The sequence below is a fragment of the Glycine max genome, chromosome 6 (genome assembly GCF_000004515.6).
Source record: "Glycine max cultivar Williams 82 chromosome 6, Glycine_max_v4.0, whole genome shotgun sequence".
Classification (NCBI taxonomy): Eukaryota; Viridiplantae; Streptophyta; class Magnoliopsida; order Fabales; family Fabaceae; genus Glycine; species Glycine max.
Window position 1 is genome coordinate 50,141,370 of NC_038242.2, and position 15,254 is coordinate 50,156,623.

The 15,254-nt window shown below is 33.7% G+C and overlaps 2 protein-coding genes across 2 annotated transcripts; one reads left to right on the forward strand and one right to left on the reverse strand.

The window, feature by feature from the left end:
* Positions 1 to 1,354: 1,354 nt before the first annotated feature.
* LOC100779966 (prohibitin-3, mitochondrial) lies at positions 1,355 to 3,588 on the reverse strand. The gene is made up of 2 exons (XM_003527506.5): positions 2,653 to 3,588; positions 1,355 to 1,660 (listed from the first exon to the last, which is right to left on the reverse strand). Exon 1 carries the CDS (start codon positions 3,504 to 3,506, stop codon positions 2,667 to 2,669), a length of 840 nt encoding a protein of 279 aa, XP_003527554.1. The 5' UTR covers positions 3,507 to 3,588; the 3' UTR covers positions 1,355 to 1,660; positions 2,653 to 2,666.
* A 2,275-nt stretch (positions 3,589 to 5,863) lies between these two features.
* LOC100818087 (ceramide kinase) lies at positions 5,864 to 14,296 on the forward strand. Its single transcript, XM_003526325.5, has 12 exons — positions 5,864 to 6,256; positions 7,599 to 7,757; positions 7,839 to 8,006; positions 8,105 to 8,197; positions 9,238 to 9,330; positions 9,796 to 10,021; positions 10,422 to 10,515; positions 12,035 to 12,184; positions 12,480 to 12,581; positions 13,258 to 13,632; positions 13,722 to 13,788; positions 13,864 to 14,296. The coding sequence occupies exons 1-12, from the start codon at positions 6,083 to 6,085 to the stop codon at positions 13,999 to 14,001; spliced, it is 1,839 nt and encodes a 612-aa protein (XP_003526373.1). The 5' UTR covers positions 5,864 to 6,082; the 3' UTR covers positions 14,002 to 14,296.
* Positions 14,297 to 15,254: the final 958 nt, after the last annotated feature.

Sequence of the window (15,254 nt, forward strand, 5' to 3'; positions counted from 1 at the left end):
ATTTTAACCAATAACCGTGAGTTTGAAGGAGTGCTATCTCTTTCATGGTAATATCTGAAATGCTAAATTCAGATCCTTTTAAGCATCAATGTGCAAAGTTGAAAACTGCCGGTGAAAAAAGAATAAATTTAAAGATGAAGAGCAAAGTTAACAACAGTTACGGGAAAAAGAAATTGAAAATTTCTAAGATACAGGGATAACAAATAATAATTTTCTAATCACCAAATACCAAAAAGTGCAGCAAGCACCACGTAGATGCTCACTCTCTTTTAGAAGATCCCAAAAGAAAATAATGGGACTTTTGTTTGTGCAACTTCATTAATTCCTCAAAATCTTCTCAAATTAGGCCCTCTTCACTGATTTCTAAATATGTTAAATTAGAAGGATGAAAAACACATTTTGTAACTAAAAGAAAAAAAGTAATTTGCAGGGATAACGATAAAAAAATGTTAAATTAGAAGGATGAAAAATACATTTGTACTATGAAAATTACATAAGTGACTCACGGAGTGGCTTTTCTCTGGGTCTTGGGTGGTGGGGATGACTTGTAATCTGGTCGCATAACAAACCTCCATGTTCTTGCAAGTGGCCATCGGAGGAAGCACAACCAACGACATGAATGGTGTGTCACGGCAACAAGTACTTAGGAGTGAAATACGGTTTAGTGGGTGGGGTTGACTTTCAGAAAATGAAACATCTAAGAAAGAACTTTTTGTGGTGTTTTACACTTTAATTTTAATGACAATTTAGTCTATGCATATTATACACTTGTTTTGCCATGTAAACCAATTTAAATCACGTAGGCTACGACCGATAACAAAGACGAAAAGATTTTAACAATTAGATTAAATTGTCGTGATATTTGTGGACTAAATAAATAATTTTCATAGTACATGAAAAAAATTGTCAACAAGTGTAAAGTATAGGGACTAAATTGATCATTTACCCTTAATTCTTGGATTTTTTTCTAACATCCCAAATAAAAAGCCTTCCTAATGGGCAGACCCATCAACTAATGACACTTCAACTATCTTGTGCATTATTGTTTTTCCGTTCAGTTAAACTGAATGCGACTCCAACTCCTCTTAACAGGTTTCTAAACACACCCTCCTTATTCAATGACTCAATTAATGATCGTATCTAATTCATTATATAAAAGATGATCTATAATTAAAAAGGTAAATCAATAGCTTAGGGTGGGAGGGAAGAATATTTTTTAATCTTTTTGGGGGAGTCAAGGACATATTAAAGTTATATTGCTTGATTCACAACAAAAACAAGATTTCACAATGTCTGATTTTCCTAGCAAAAATAGCCAAATTGACAAACAAGACAGAACCAAAGGCACTGAATGTATTGAAATACTTTGGGTAAATTGATGATAAGGTCAAAGAACCAACATTAACCACAATCAAGTATTCAAGTTCCTCTCTCAACCTTATATACTTTGAATATAGTTATTACTCTGCAACTAAACAGACCCTTTAATCATGAAAAAACGAAGGTCCAAATTTATTTCTAACTTTTTACCTTCCTAAAATCATTATGAATTATGCTCCAAATGAGAGAGTCTACAAGTAAAAGCACAAGAAAATTACTTCCAACAACAGAAAAACTAAAGACAAGATCCAAGCATGTCGTGACACCGCATCATTGAGCCCTGAAATGAAGAGGGAAATGTGTCAGGGGACTTAGCAATGGTGAAAGACTTATGATTCAAGACTACTGAATCATGTTCTGTTGGACATCAAAATCTAGAAACAACTGCTTATAAATTTTAATGGCCTTTTCTCTTTTTTTATCATTTGGAGAGGCATAAGGAGGAAAAATTAGCCTAAAACGGTAACAGCTAATTAATCCCAATAATTTAAAATGGAAATGGCCAGAAGTTTATATCTTAACATATAACCAAAACAATTTAAAAGAGATGAGAGAACAGTGTTAGCCAATGCATACCAGATCAATTTCTTAACCATCTAGGCATTATATCAGAAGAAAAAAGGTTGAATATTAACTTCACAGAACAAACACTTAAATGACTTAATTAAACTTGCAAATTAGAAAAGTAAAAACAGACACAAAATTGAGTTCAAAATTAAGGGGTGTCAGGGTGTGGTAGTGTATGCAAAAGTGTGACAACGTCTGTAGACAATTTAGCTGTAGATTTATTTTGAAAGGTCTAGAGCTACTTAAAAAAATAATTTGGACTATGATATTTAACAGAGTGAACACTTAATGATTTGTTGTAGGTGCCCCAGCCAAATAAGGCCCTTCTTGCACAGTGTAGCTAGGCAGAAGTGTACTGTGTTGTTTGGGCATTTGGACATGTCCAAAAACCACCTTCTTCAAGGTTTTATGGAGCAAAAATTATAGACCACAAAAACCTTGAAGTTGTGGCCACACCAATTTATAAAACCTTACACTCAATACTAAAAGAGACCACAATGATTTTGTGCACAACATCAAGGTTTTAAAAAACTATCAGTGACCACTATCAAGGTTCAAGAGAAAATTGCAATCATCACTCAACTTAAAAAGTGTCGAAAAGTGCAATGACATAATGCGATTAGTTGAGTTTTACTAGCAACATGCGTTTAGAATAAAAAGATTCAAACATAAATCACATGAATTGAAACAAACAGATTAGATTACCATGGCCACAAAGATCAGCGGGAAGGACCGAGAGCCATGAGCAAGTTCTGTCCACCGGGCAAGTACGAAACATTAGGCGACTTGGCGAGCGTAGCCGCAACCTCCCTGGACGCCTCGATCCTCCGGAGCTCGATGAGCCCCATCCCGGCGGAGGCCGTGGCGTCCGAGATCAGCTTGGCCGCATCACTCTCACCCTCGGCCCTAATAATGGCGGCCCTCCGCTCCTGCTCGGCCTTCATCACAACAAACTTGGACCTCTCGGCCTCCTGCTGCGCCACCTGCTTCTGCTCCACGGCGCGGGAGAATTCCCCGCCGTAGGAGAGGTGAGTGATCGCCACATCATCAAGAACGATATTGAAGTCTCTGGCGCGACGGATCAAGCTCTCGCGGACGAGGGCGGAGACCTGTGAGCGGTCCGTGAGGAGCTGATCGGCGTTGAATTGCGCCACGACGGCTTTCAGAACCTCATTGCCGATCGACGGGAGGACTTTCTCGTCGTATTCGAGGCCGAGGTTCTGGACGATGGTGGGGAGCTTCTCGGTGTCGGGGCGGGAGAGGACGCGGAGGGTTAGGTTAACCATTTGAAGATCCTTTGTGCCGGAGACCGAGGAGAATGTGTGGGGGCGAGTGCGGATGTCGAAGATGTAGGGTTTCTGGACCCATGGGACCAGGAAGTGGGTCCCCTCGCCGACGGTGGAGTCCAGGATGCCGCGGAACCGGTCGAAGAGGACGGCGCGCTGCCCGCCGTCCACGGTGTAGAGGGAGGAGGAGAGGGCGGTGGCCGCCGCGCCAAGGCCGAAGGCCGCGCGGGCGACGTTGGTGAGGAAGGAAATGGCGGCTTGGTTGCTTCCCATTGAGGAGAGAATAGGGTTTAGGGGTTTGGAAATGTGTGAGAGAGAAAGGGTTTTAGGTTTTGTTATGGTCTTTGTAAATTCAAACTTAAAAAAAAGGGTTGCTTGCTCAAGAGGTAATGCTTATTTATTTCTCTATTTATTTATTACACTATATTTATCTTGCTCCTGAAAAATATGAAGTGGAATTATGATGTGTGTTGTTGGATGAAATACTAGTACTATTTTAGTTGAGCTTTTTCAAGTGTTTAATTTTGCTAATTTGGAAATTAGTTGTTTATGTGTGACCATATTATTGTAGAGGCAAATTCTTTTTAGAAAAAAAAAGGGTTATATAATAATAATGTAAACATAATTATTTGATCGTACCACGTTATTTATAATAAGTTAATTAATTTTTAAAATAATTATTTTAAGATAATTTAAAAATTACAATTTATAATTAAATGGCAATATAAATAGTTTTATAGTGTGGGTATAAATACTTTAGACTCATTCTTTTTTATCTCCATTCATTTGATTTTTATTATTAGCTGAACTCCTAAATACAAAGTTTGTTAATTAAAGTGAGTAAAAAAAAGGAATGGAGATAAAAAAAAAACTTTATGTTTATGTTTATGTTCAATATGAACCTGTATATTTTAGAAGCTACAATTTAATCCTTTAAATTATGTTTATAAAGTAAGTTAAAATGATTCTTGCGAAATAATGATGGTTTTTTTTTTTTATATATATATTTTACAACATGATTTTGAATTTTTTTCTTGACTAATTAAAAACGTGAAAACTATCCCATTAAATTCACTAACATGAAAGTTATGAAAACTATCCCATTTTGAATTTTGCCTTGCTCAATGCGTGACCTTTATCTTTCATATTCTTGTTTCCAGAAATGGAGGAAAATACGTGGAAACAATCATGAGATCCTAAGAAGAGTATGATCAGCACCTAGCATGGCTAAAATTAATATCAGCACATCCATTTCCTGCTTGCAAAGTATGAAGGAATTTAATTTCCCAGCTTTGACAGATAAGATCCTGAATAACTCTTATGATTCCTTGAAACTCTTTCTGATCAATTGATTCCTTGAAACTAAAAATGGTCACGAAGTTTGTTTTAAAATTTTGTGTTAGACAATAGTTACGTTTTTTTTAGAGGAGCAATAGTGTTACGTTATAAATGCTTAAATACAAGTTTTACATGTTGAAATTTCTTTAATTTTATAAATTATTTCTGATTGGACTGATACTAATACAAGTAAAAAATGTTTACAATTCACTATTCAATACATGAATATGTAAAAGAGTTATTATTTCATAAGCTAAACTATTTGAACCTTAAAATGACTAGTTGAACTAAAAGAATTATGCATAATAATACTCAGCTAATTTTCTTCTGGATATAAATTTCTTTATATTATCAATTGCAATGTTCTTTTTTATCTATTAAAAACATATGTACCAAGATATTTATCAATACAATTATAAAATTGAGTAAATTTTGATAAAGTGTTTCATTCTCTTATAAAATGAGTTACTTTAAAAATATCCTCCTTATGGGTGTGGAGTGGCATTCCTTTTCAGCTTGTTTTTCTTGGGTTGGTGTATGTTCTGAATCCTCACCATTTGGTCCTCGATCGTTGTGTAGTATATTTATCATGTGATTATTCATATATACCATAACCCAGTCACACTTTGCTGTGATGGATTCTCTTGTATTTTTGTTTAAAAATATCCTGATTCAGAGAAGTGCTAGTAGCTATGATTATCCCGGTAGCATTGAAAGCCTCATTCTGAAAAATGAAAGCACACCCAGCTAGCCTTCCAGATATACCACAAGGTTACCAGGAACAACTCCTTTTATTTATGATAGGCTTCAAGGATCCAAAGTTCCACACTTATAATCTCGTTAACAGCTAATCTAATCCTCCAAAATTCAAGAGAATTTGGTTCCATGATAATTTAAATATCAAAATCTTAACATAATAATTTAACAAAACACTTGTACATTGCATTTTGATAGGTTAAATAGGTAATCTATAAGTCCGCGAATAAAGCTCATTAGATATGCGAATTTAATGAGTCGAATTCAAAAACTCAATATAATTATATGAATTAAAAAAAATATATTATCCGCAAGGTTTGCAGATTTGAGTCCGGATATACATCCCTAATATCAATGAAGCAGGTAAATATTTTACATTAGTTATAAATATTTTTAAAAAAATCAAAGCCATACCTTTTTCCTTATTAAATTAAAGAAAATGCAAGAAAAAGTAATAACCATTCACATTTTCTAGGCAATCTTTGGTAAGAATAGAATATTCACTTCATTTTTGGTGTCAAAATTTGTGGTCTTGCGCTAAATCGAGTCAATGCTTCTGCCCCCACAAGTTATGTTTAAAGAAAAGTAGAATACCAAACAAAAACCACAATAAAAGATTTTCCTTGGCACCTTACTTTGCACCTTTGGGTTGAAAGCCTCTTTCAACCTTTTTCCAGAACTTTGAATTTTTTTTATTTTAATTTTCGGGTAAACACATATACCATCTCGTTTCCTTGACTCTTCTTCCGTTGTGAATGGAGAGAGAAGGAAACGATTGTGTTGTGGGGGACACATCTCTCACAGCTTCACCTTTTGATGGTGAAGCTTCCATTTTGAGGTCCACCCTTTTGTTGTATCACGTTGGGGAGGTCACCCTCACCTTCCACTCAGATAGGCTGTCTTGGAAATTGGTCGAACCATTGGATAATGTAAGTCCCATTTGATTGTATTTAAAATATTTGCGAAAATGTCTGGCTTGTCTTGTGATTTTTGTCTAATGGGGTGGAAGTGGATGATTGATATCACCCCCTGTTTAGATTATGGATTTTGTCAAATGGGTTGGATGTTGGATTGATCTCACCCCAAGTTTAGATTATGGATGTGGTGATTGAGTTGAATCATGGTTACAGAATTCTCTCAATAACCCTGTGTATCGAATTCACCGTAGTACCATATGCCATGTTTTATTTGAAGGAAGTCTTGTAATAAGTGACGGACCATCGCGAAATAGTACTAATTCCGCGTACTTGGTAACTATGAGTTGAATATCACTTTTGACTCTGAATTGCCAGTGAATGTGTTTGGTGTAGTTGTCATGTTTGATAAAATGTATTCATGCTGGATGGGGTGTGAGCTTTGAAGGTAGAGCTTGAGTGAGGAGCTAAATTCGTGGGTGAGTGATGGATTTGTTGGCTGTTTTCATGGAATGCAAGTTTGAGTTTAAGCTACCTTGAAGCTTGTAGGAACCACTAAGGGAGTCATTTCATGCTACAGGATAATACTAGGAGGGACAAAGTGCAGCATCCAAAATTAGTTTTGAGAACCATCAATTTAAGACCATCCTTGTTCAAGACAACACATTCAACCACTTTCATGATCAGAATTTTTATAGCTCTTTATACAATAAAACATGAGAACAAAGCAACCATGAACATGCTGAGAATCAGGAAAATACATTCCTCTTTCTCTGTTGCAAACCGAAACCTTAATCCGTAAAAATGAAGGAACATATACATTCCATATGCGCAGTGATCTCAATAGATAGTCAAATACTCACAAAGATTCATATGTAGTCATAAACAAATTATATAACTTGTAATTCTCATTAAAATTGAACAACTGCCATAGAGTTTGGTATATAATATAAAATAGGACAGCATTATAGTCATGTTATATTAGATTTGACCGCGCGTAAGTTTTTACTCCAACCGAACAGCCACACTCTTTGCTGCAGAACAGAATGAAATACTACCATTGTCAAGTAATAACAATATATTTTCCGATAAAAAAAATTTTTCCAATCATTTTTCATATTCAAATTAAAAATGGCAGAGTTTCCCTTGCCTTTAAATTTCTTATAGCATTTCATCACTGTCATGGCTTGTTTCGTTATGTTTTATTTTTTCACTTTCATTCTCATATATGTTTATAAAAAGTTGCAATAATACGACCTTATAGGCTATGGATAATTTTTAAACTGAAAGTTACTTAAATGAGCATGTAGTTTGGGTTTCATCTAATATTATTTTTCTTATATTTTTAATGGAACAGGATGTTTCAACTTGTTTAGGCATTAAATATTTTTCTAAGGTTGCTACTGGGATCAAACTTTCTGACATATATGCTGTTGAGTTAAATGATCATGGTTCAATTCACATATCAAGTCTCTCTCCTGCTACTGAATGTCTATTTTTAGGTCAAGACATAAAGGTTTGCTCTTGTTCTTGGTTATGCAATTTTGTTCCTTATAGATTTATAATGTTTCATAGTATTTATCTTACAATTATGCAGATGTACAGCTTTACTGTGCATGGTTTTATAAGAAGCAAGACCCAACCTTCTCAATGCATCCTGGTTGAATATACTTTTGGTCATAAAAATTTGCCAAGATGTCAGATGTGGGTAAATCAACTTAATGCTTCCTTGAAACATGAAATTGGAAGACCAAAGAATCTTTTGGTATGCTCTACTATTGGTCAAACATTTATAATTTTGCATTTTACTTTTATTGATTGATTAAAATGAACTTTTCCCAGATATAATTTCTGATTCACTAGGTTTTTGTTCATCCAAGGAGTGGGAAAGGTAATGGGTGTAGAACCTGGGAAGCTGTGGCTCCTATATTCTCTCGTGCTAAAGTTAAAACAAAGGTGAAATTTTAGCTTCTCTAGCAATTTCCTAAATGGATAGCTACATATCAACTTTCAATGTTAAGTTTATTTATGCTTAACTCCTATCCACTATATTTTGCTTAAGCTAACCAAGTCTTCAAACGTGCCATCAACTCCTTGCACGATAGCTTTTAAAATCTTATTTTTGGACTGTGGGCAGTGGTTGTAACAGAAATAAATAAGTTCATTTCAATTAATTTTCATGCTGTTAACTTATGGAGTTTAATAAATAGTCCTTTTTCTTGCTTTCTGAACTTCACAAGGATGAATATTCTAATGTTTCTATTCATTTTTAAGATAATATGTTGCTTTTTTGCTATACTTGTCTTGGCTAGTCAATCCTACTGCTTATGACAGTTGCCATTAACAAATAAAACCACTTGTTATCTATTTGAGCTTGTCTCATTAAAAGTTGAGTTATAATTGCATTTTATAAATGTTTAAAAAACAAGTATATGTATGTTGGTAAATATTGATTGAGAACATGGCCAATTTAGATGCTTGATTAAATAGATGCAGATGTGCTATGTATATTTAAGAATTAAGAATATACATAATAAAAATGACCTGATTTTGTTGATAATTAACAAAAAGAAATGTATTAGATGAAAATATGTATTAATGTTTTGGAGGAAAGGGGATAATAAAGTAGTGACCAATTTTATGTGCATTTTTTTCTTCAAATGATCTTACCGACCTGCGCTCTATCTGTTTAAGCGCAAGAAAGATTTCTATCTTATGTTTGAGCTTTTGCTCAAGATTGATATATGTTGATTGAATTAGCTCGAGGTGATTGTCTTTTAACTTTGCTCAGCTTGGTTACTGTCCAACTTTTGGATCTGCAACTGCAAGTATATGTATTTAACATAAATCTATTCACATTGCAACTGCTTTTGTTTCTCAGGATACTGCAAATTAGAGCAGGACAACTTAGCTTTATGATAATATTAAGTAGTAACAGATAATTAAATATGATTATTGATCAGTTTCCTAGTAATAAATTTGCTTTTCTTTACTAGGTGATTGTGACAGAGAGAGCTGGAGAGGCATTTGATGTGATGTCTTCTATAACAAATGTGGAGCTTAACTCATTTGATGGCGTTGTTGCCGTTGTAAGAACTTAACTCCCTTCTTTTAAATTCTGATAGAACTGGACTGGAAATAGCTGTGTAATACTTTATTATACTGAAAATTTGATGGTGATAACACTCAACAAGGTATACTTGAGACCAGAGGAAATAATTGAAAAAGTATGTATATTTCTGATTGATTAAACTGTGCAAAGGATACATGAATAAAGGTAAATCTAAAGATACAATGGCACTAGAAATATGATCCTAATTACACTATACAAAAGATCTCCTAAAAGTATGCCATCTACATAATACAAATCAAATCTAATATAAATACAAACAAAATTCCTCGATCATTCTTTTGATATGTTTATGAGACTTTATGTTCATAAAGTTTCAAACCTTTATATTTTAGATGTAATTACTTTTCCAGTTCCCTTGTTGCTTTCAAGTGGTTTTCCTCACTTGTTTTCAATTATTGTGTTCTAACTTTGGTGGTTTCAGGGCGGTGATGGATTTTTCAATGAAATCCTTAATGGGTTTCTTTCTCCCAGGTTTAAAGCTCCCTACCCACCAACTCCATCAGATTTTGTTCATTTGGCTAAATATAATGGTGATTCCTTGGTTCTTGATGAAGATGAAATAGTTGATGGGACTTCAATTCGAAATGAAGACCAGTTTCCTCTGATTCCAAGTCCAAAACAATCTGGGTCTAGAATCTCAAATTCTAGTGAGTTCAGTTTATGTGTACTTCATTACTTGCATTCACAAAGACATTAAATAAGCATTGAGCTACTTTCTAAGACCCTAATGTTTCCATTGCTACTTCAACTCCTAATATTTCCAATGCCCCTAATGTTTTCAATGCTGCATTATCACCAAGTATTTCTAATGCTGCATTAATTATAGTCATCATTCCAACACTTCATTAATTGCAGTGTATCATTCCAATCAGTAAATATATTAGTTTTCCCATACTTTAGTGATTACTGTGAAATGTTAGTTTCTGCAACCTCCATTCCTCCCCCTACATCTCTAGTTTACTTTATAAAAACACAAAGCCGCAATATATAGAAAAAGGAAAAAAAGAAATGGCAATTTAATGCTAGATTTTTATGTGGCTTTTGAAGATTCTGAAGATAAGGCTGCTGAATTTCCTGTTCCCAATGAATGGTTTAGATTTGGGATTATTCCTGCAGGTTCAACTGATGCCATTGTAATCTGGTAATTTTTTCCTTCCTACTTCTCATTCTGCACAAGAGAAGATATATGTGTCATATCTAAAATCAATTTATAGAAACTATTTTTGCAGTATAATGTGCTTTGATTTTCATGCATTAAAAACCAAAACCATTTTTGCAATATCTTCTATCAAAAATTTCTTTATGCCTTGTTCTGCATTAGTTACATTCAATTGTTACAATTATATTTTTAATAGATGGATGCAGAAATTAAGTGTCAGTCACACACAGGGAGCTGAGTATATATTAGTCATATAATAAATACAAGCTAAAATCAAGGAGGCCTAATTATGGTTACTAAATGAAAGGGATTGACTACTGACTGCATGCATTGAACCTGGATAAAAAATTTTCAGTAGAGGATAATGGATCTATTGGGTATCCATGCTTTTTCTTTCATTTTTGGTTACCTCTCTAAAGCACTAGCTACCATGTTGAAAGAGAAAAAATGGAGACAGTTGCAAAACTAGTGTCTCAATCACACACAGGAGCTGAATATATATCAATATATACCAGCTATAGTCAAGGAAGCCTAATTATGGTAATCAAATCTAAGGGATTGACTACTCACTACATAGTACATACATTGAATGTAGACATTAAATTAACCTAACTATATACATATTTCCATCAATACTATCTTTTACTGGTTAACTAGCAACTAAAAAAGTCTCCATAACTATTCATTATGCCATTTCTTGATGGTGAACTGATTGCACTTATGCCTGTAACAGCATATTGATGTTATATGATGATCTATATAAATTAAAGTTGCATACTGTTTTGATTATAAAGTTTAGGTAGGGAAAGTTGGAAAGATGAAAGAAAGAAAGGATGATCTGTGGAGATGTTAGATTGATATGATATTCTAATGATAAGATACTAGTCACTAGATATTGTCCTAGTGGTCCCATATATTCTAATATAATAATTAGGTCAAGTCGATAGAAAATGGATCAGATTGTAGATGAAAATGATCTTTATTTTTGGGAAAGTGTTACACACTCCCATTATTTGAGAGACCTGGTTTTCTCCTATGGACTTTCCAAATCCAGTCCAAAGACAACCTTTTCCCTCTCAACCCTTCTTATTTATAGGCAACTCCTAACTAACTAATAGGTAACTAACCTATCATAACTAACTGGTACCTAACACAAGTACTAGTGTAGTATTACTATTACTAGCCCAAGCCTATCAATACAATAAAACCTATAATCCTAATTAAAGGAAGTAATAAATAAGAAACATAATCAAATGAGGAAACAGTTTTATATCTTAATTAGATAACTAATTTATTCCTCATTATATTCTGAAGATCTTTAAAGATATTCTAAGATACACTAAAGATATTCTAGATTTTTTGTAGATATTCTAATATATACTTTTGAAAATTACATGCTATTTAAATTTGTGTTGCCAATATTTTTCCGTGTGTCCTTATAGTTTTCTGATACAATTCACATGGGTTATATGAAATTCTGAATACCCACTGTATTTTGTAGTACAACTGGAACTCGAGATCCTATTACTTCTGCATTGCTTATTGTCCTTGGTAAAAGGGTGCACCTTGACATAGCTCAAGTTGTACGGTGGAAAAGAACTCCTACATCTGAGGTTGAACCTAATGTGCGCTATGCAGCTTCCTTTTCAGGGTAATTCATATCTGTTATATTACCTGTTGAAAGAAAATTATCTTTTCTTTAATTATCAAAACAATACCCATCCAAACTCTTGCTTTAAGCTTTAGTTACAAATGTTTTTACTTTCAAGTATCTCATTTAGCTTCATTGTCAAACATTTCTCAATGTCTTCAGCTCTTTGTAGTTGGTGTTATTCAAGGTTCACCAAAGGAATTTGCTTTGCTGCTTTGTTTTTTGTAAATACTTATTTTCAGTTAAAGAAAATTAACAGTAACTAGAAACTTGGGAAAATGAATATACTCCTCAGGTATGGATTTTATGGTGATGTCATCACAGAGAGTGAGAAGTATCGCTGGATGGGTCCCAAACGTTATGATTACGCTGGAACAATGGTATTTTTAAAGCACAGGTAATCTCTAAGTGGATGTGATATTATCTCTGCTTTAAATGTCCTTTCTTGAATTCCATACTTCTCTTATTTTACACTCTTATTCTGTTGTTACATGGTGGACTATGTTATGTGAATGCTTTCTTAGTATTGACCCACTATCAGAGGTTCCATTTTCATAAAAATATATGTTGTTTTCTTCATGATTATTAATGTGTTGGAATATATGAAAAATATTCAATAATATCTTGATTGTATTTTAGAATAATTTAGAGTACCTTAGGTTATCTCTTAGGATTACTTTCCTTATTTCCTTACAATCTCTTAGGAAATAATCTTGTTTCATTATCTCTTATGATATAAAATTGTAAACATGAAATCATTTTTTATTGGTGTATCATAAGGGATTTGTTTTCTATAGATTCCTCTGATTGGGATCAAAAGCATTTCCTGAATGAGTTATTCAACTCCTGGGATTAATTGAAAAATCACTCTGTTGGTTCTTCCTCCTCTTTTCTAAGAAGAGAATGAATCCTTTTATATAAGGATCATAAAAAAAAATGGGTCCAGGCCTCTTGTGGGAATCATTTATATATATATTTTTTATGCATAACTAATGGCTATGTTACTTATTTCAATTTTTGACATTTAACATCTTGCTTATTTAACTTGGCTTTTCTTTTGCATGATCATTCAGGTCATATGAGGCAGAAATAACATATGTTGAATCAGATGAAACCAATTTGACTTCCAAAAGGGATCATGAGGGTAATCTCTTACGGGCAATAAGGTCTCCACACAAATCAGAAAAATGTATCTGCCGAATTAATTGCAAAGTTTGTAATGAAAAGCCAAATCATGCATCCCTTGGAGTTTGCAGCCTCACACCTCATCTGAATTCAGAAGAAACAAGATGGGCAAGATCCAAAGGACGCTTTCTTAGTGTAGGAGCTGCTGTAATCTCTTGCAGAAATGAAAAAGCACCGGATGGATTGGTGGCTGACGCACACCTGTCAGATGGTTTCCTTCATCTTATATTGATTAGAGACTGTCCTCATGCATCTTATTTATGGTAAACCCCACCTGTCTTTCTCACAAATCTAATATAGCTTATACATTTCGTAACAATATCCTATTTTGTTTCCTTACTGAATGATGTAGGCATCTGACTCAACTTACAAGAAGAGGGGGAAGCCCCTTGAATTATAAGTTTGTTGAACACCATAAGGTTAGTTTTTCTCTAATCCACACCACCTTATCCAAGGATCACGTATAATTTACTAATTTTATTTAACTTTCGCAGACCCCTGCATTTACTTTTACTTCTTCGGGCAATGAAAGTGTATGGAATGTGGATGGAGAGATTTTTCAGGCACACCAACTCTCAGCTCAAGTGTTTAGAGGCCTTGTATGCATGTTTGCATCTGGTCCTGAAGTTTAATTGTGGACATAGCTATTTTGTGTAAATTGTTTTGGCTATGCCATTAACAGGAACCATGATGAAGCTCATTAGCACCATATATATATATATATATATATAGAGAGAGAGAGAGAGAGAGAGAGAGAGAGATGATAAGAGTAATGATAGTAAATCAACGGACAGAATTATATAATCTAGTCTGTCACGACTAAATATTTTGGATCTAGCATTGTAATATTTTTGATCTAGTATAGTAGCATTGTTCAGTTGATGTAGTTCGTTAATATATTAATATATGTAATTAACAGTTGGCTCATACTATTGTAACCCGTTTCCCCTAATTACACCCCCTTTTTGTGCAATTTCATCTTCCAAAATACTCTTTCTTCTATAAACACCCCCTACCCCCCTTTGTCTGCTTTCACTTCCAAAAATCTCACTCTTGTTGTTTTTTGCTTTCCCCCCTCTTATTCTCTACGTCACTCAGCCTTTGAGCTCGAGCTTGTCATCCCTCCCTCTCATGGTGTTTTTTCTTCTCTATTTCCTCAGGCCGTTTCACCTCTTTTAATTGTTTTTTCTGGTTTTGTATGTGTTTCAGAATCTTATTTCTGGAATCGATTTGTGATTCAAACACAATTCCAAAATTGAGTGTTAAGCACAATTCTAAAAATAAGATTTTGGAATTGTATGTATATAGTTCCAAAAGTATGAAAATAAGAATGATTTCTGCAATTTAAATTATAAAGTATGTATGGGTTTTGAACATTAACTTTTGAAAGCGGTCTTACATACTTTCGGAATTTAAATTCCAAAACAATAAAACCAAATGTGTGTATAAGGATATTATTGGAATACAAGTTGATACAAAGAAATTGGGTTGGAGGTGTGAATAGCAAAAAAGGAGCTTGCAAAAATAATTGCCTTAAATGTTCTAAAAGCCCAATCTTTTGTTGGACACAATTTGGTTAAACTTTCCAAAGATCAAATTAATTTTCTAGATAAATCTACTCAACATATAATGACCAACTAAATTATATTATTGGTCATATCAATTTTAAATTTCAGTCTCATTGTTTTTGAATTGATTGATTGTGCAAATAGGAGCCATGTTTTTTAGTTTTTTTAAGGCATGATTATTAGTTAAAATAATTTGAATTTAATCACTATACCACTTATAATAAACTTCTTCACTAGTCAATTATGTTTGCTTTTAAGGTTAAATTATGCAATTATTTGGCCTATGCTGTTGAAAAATAATGCTTGAGTTTTCAAAT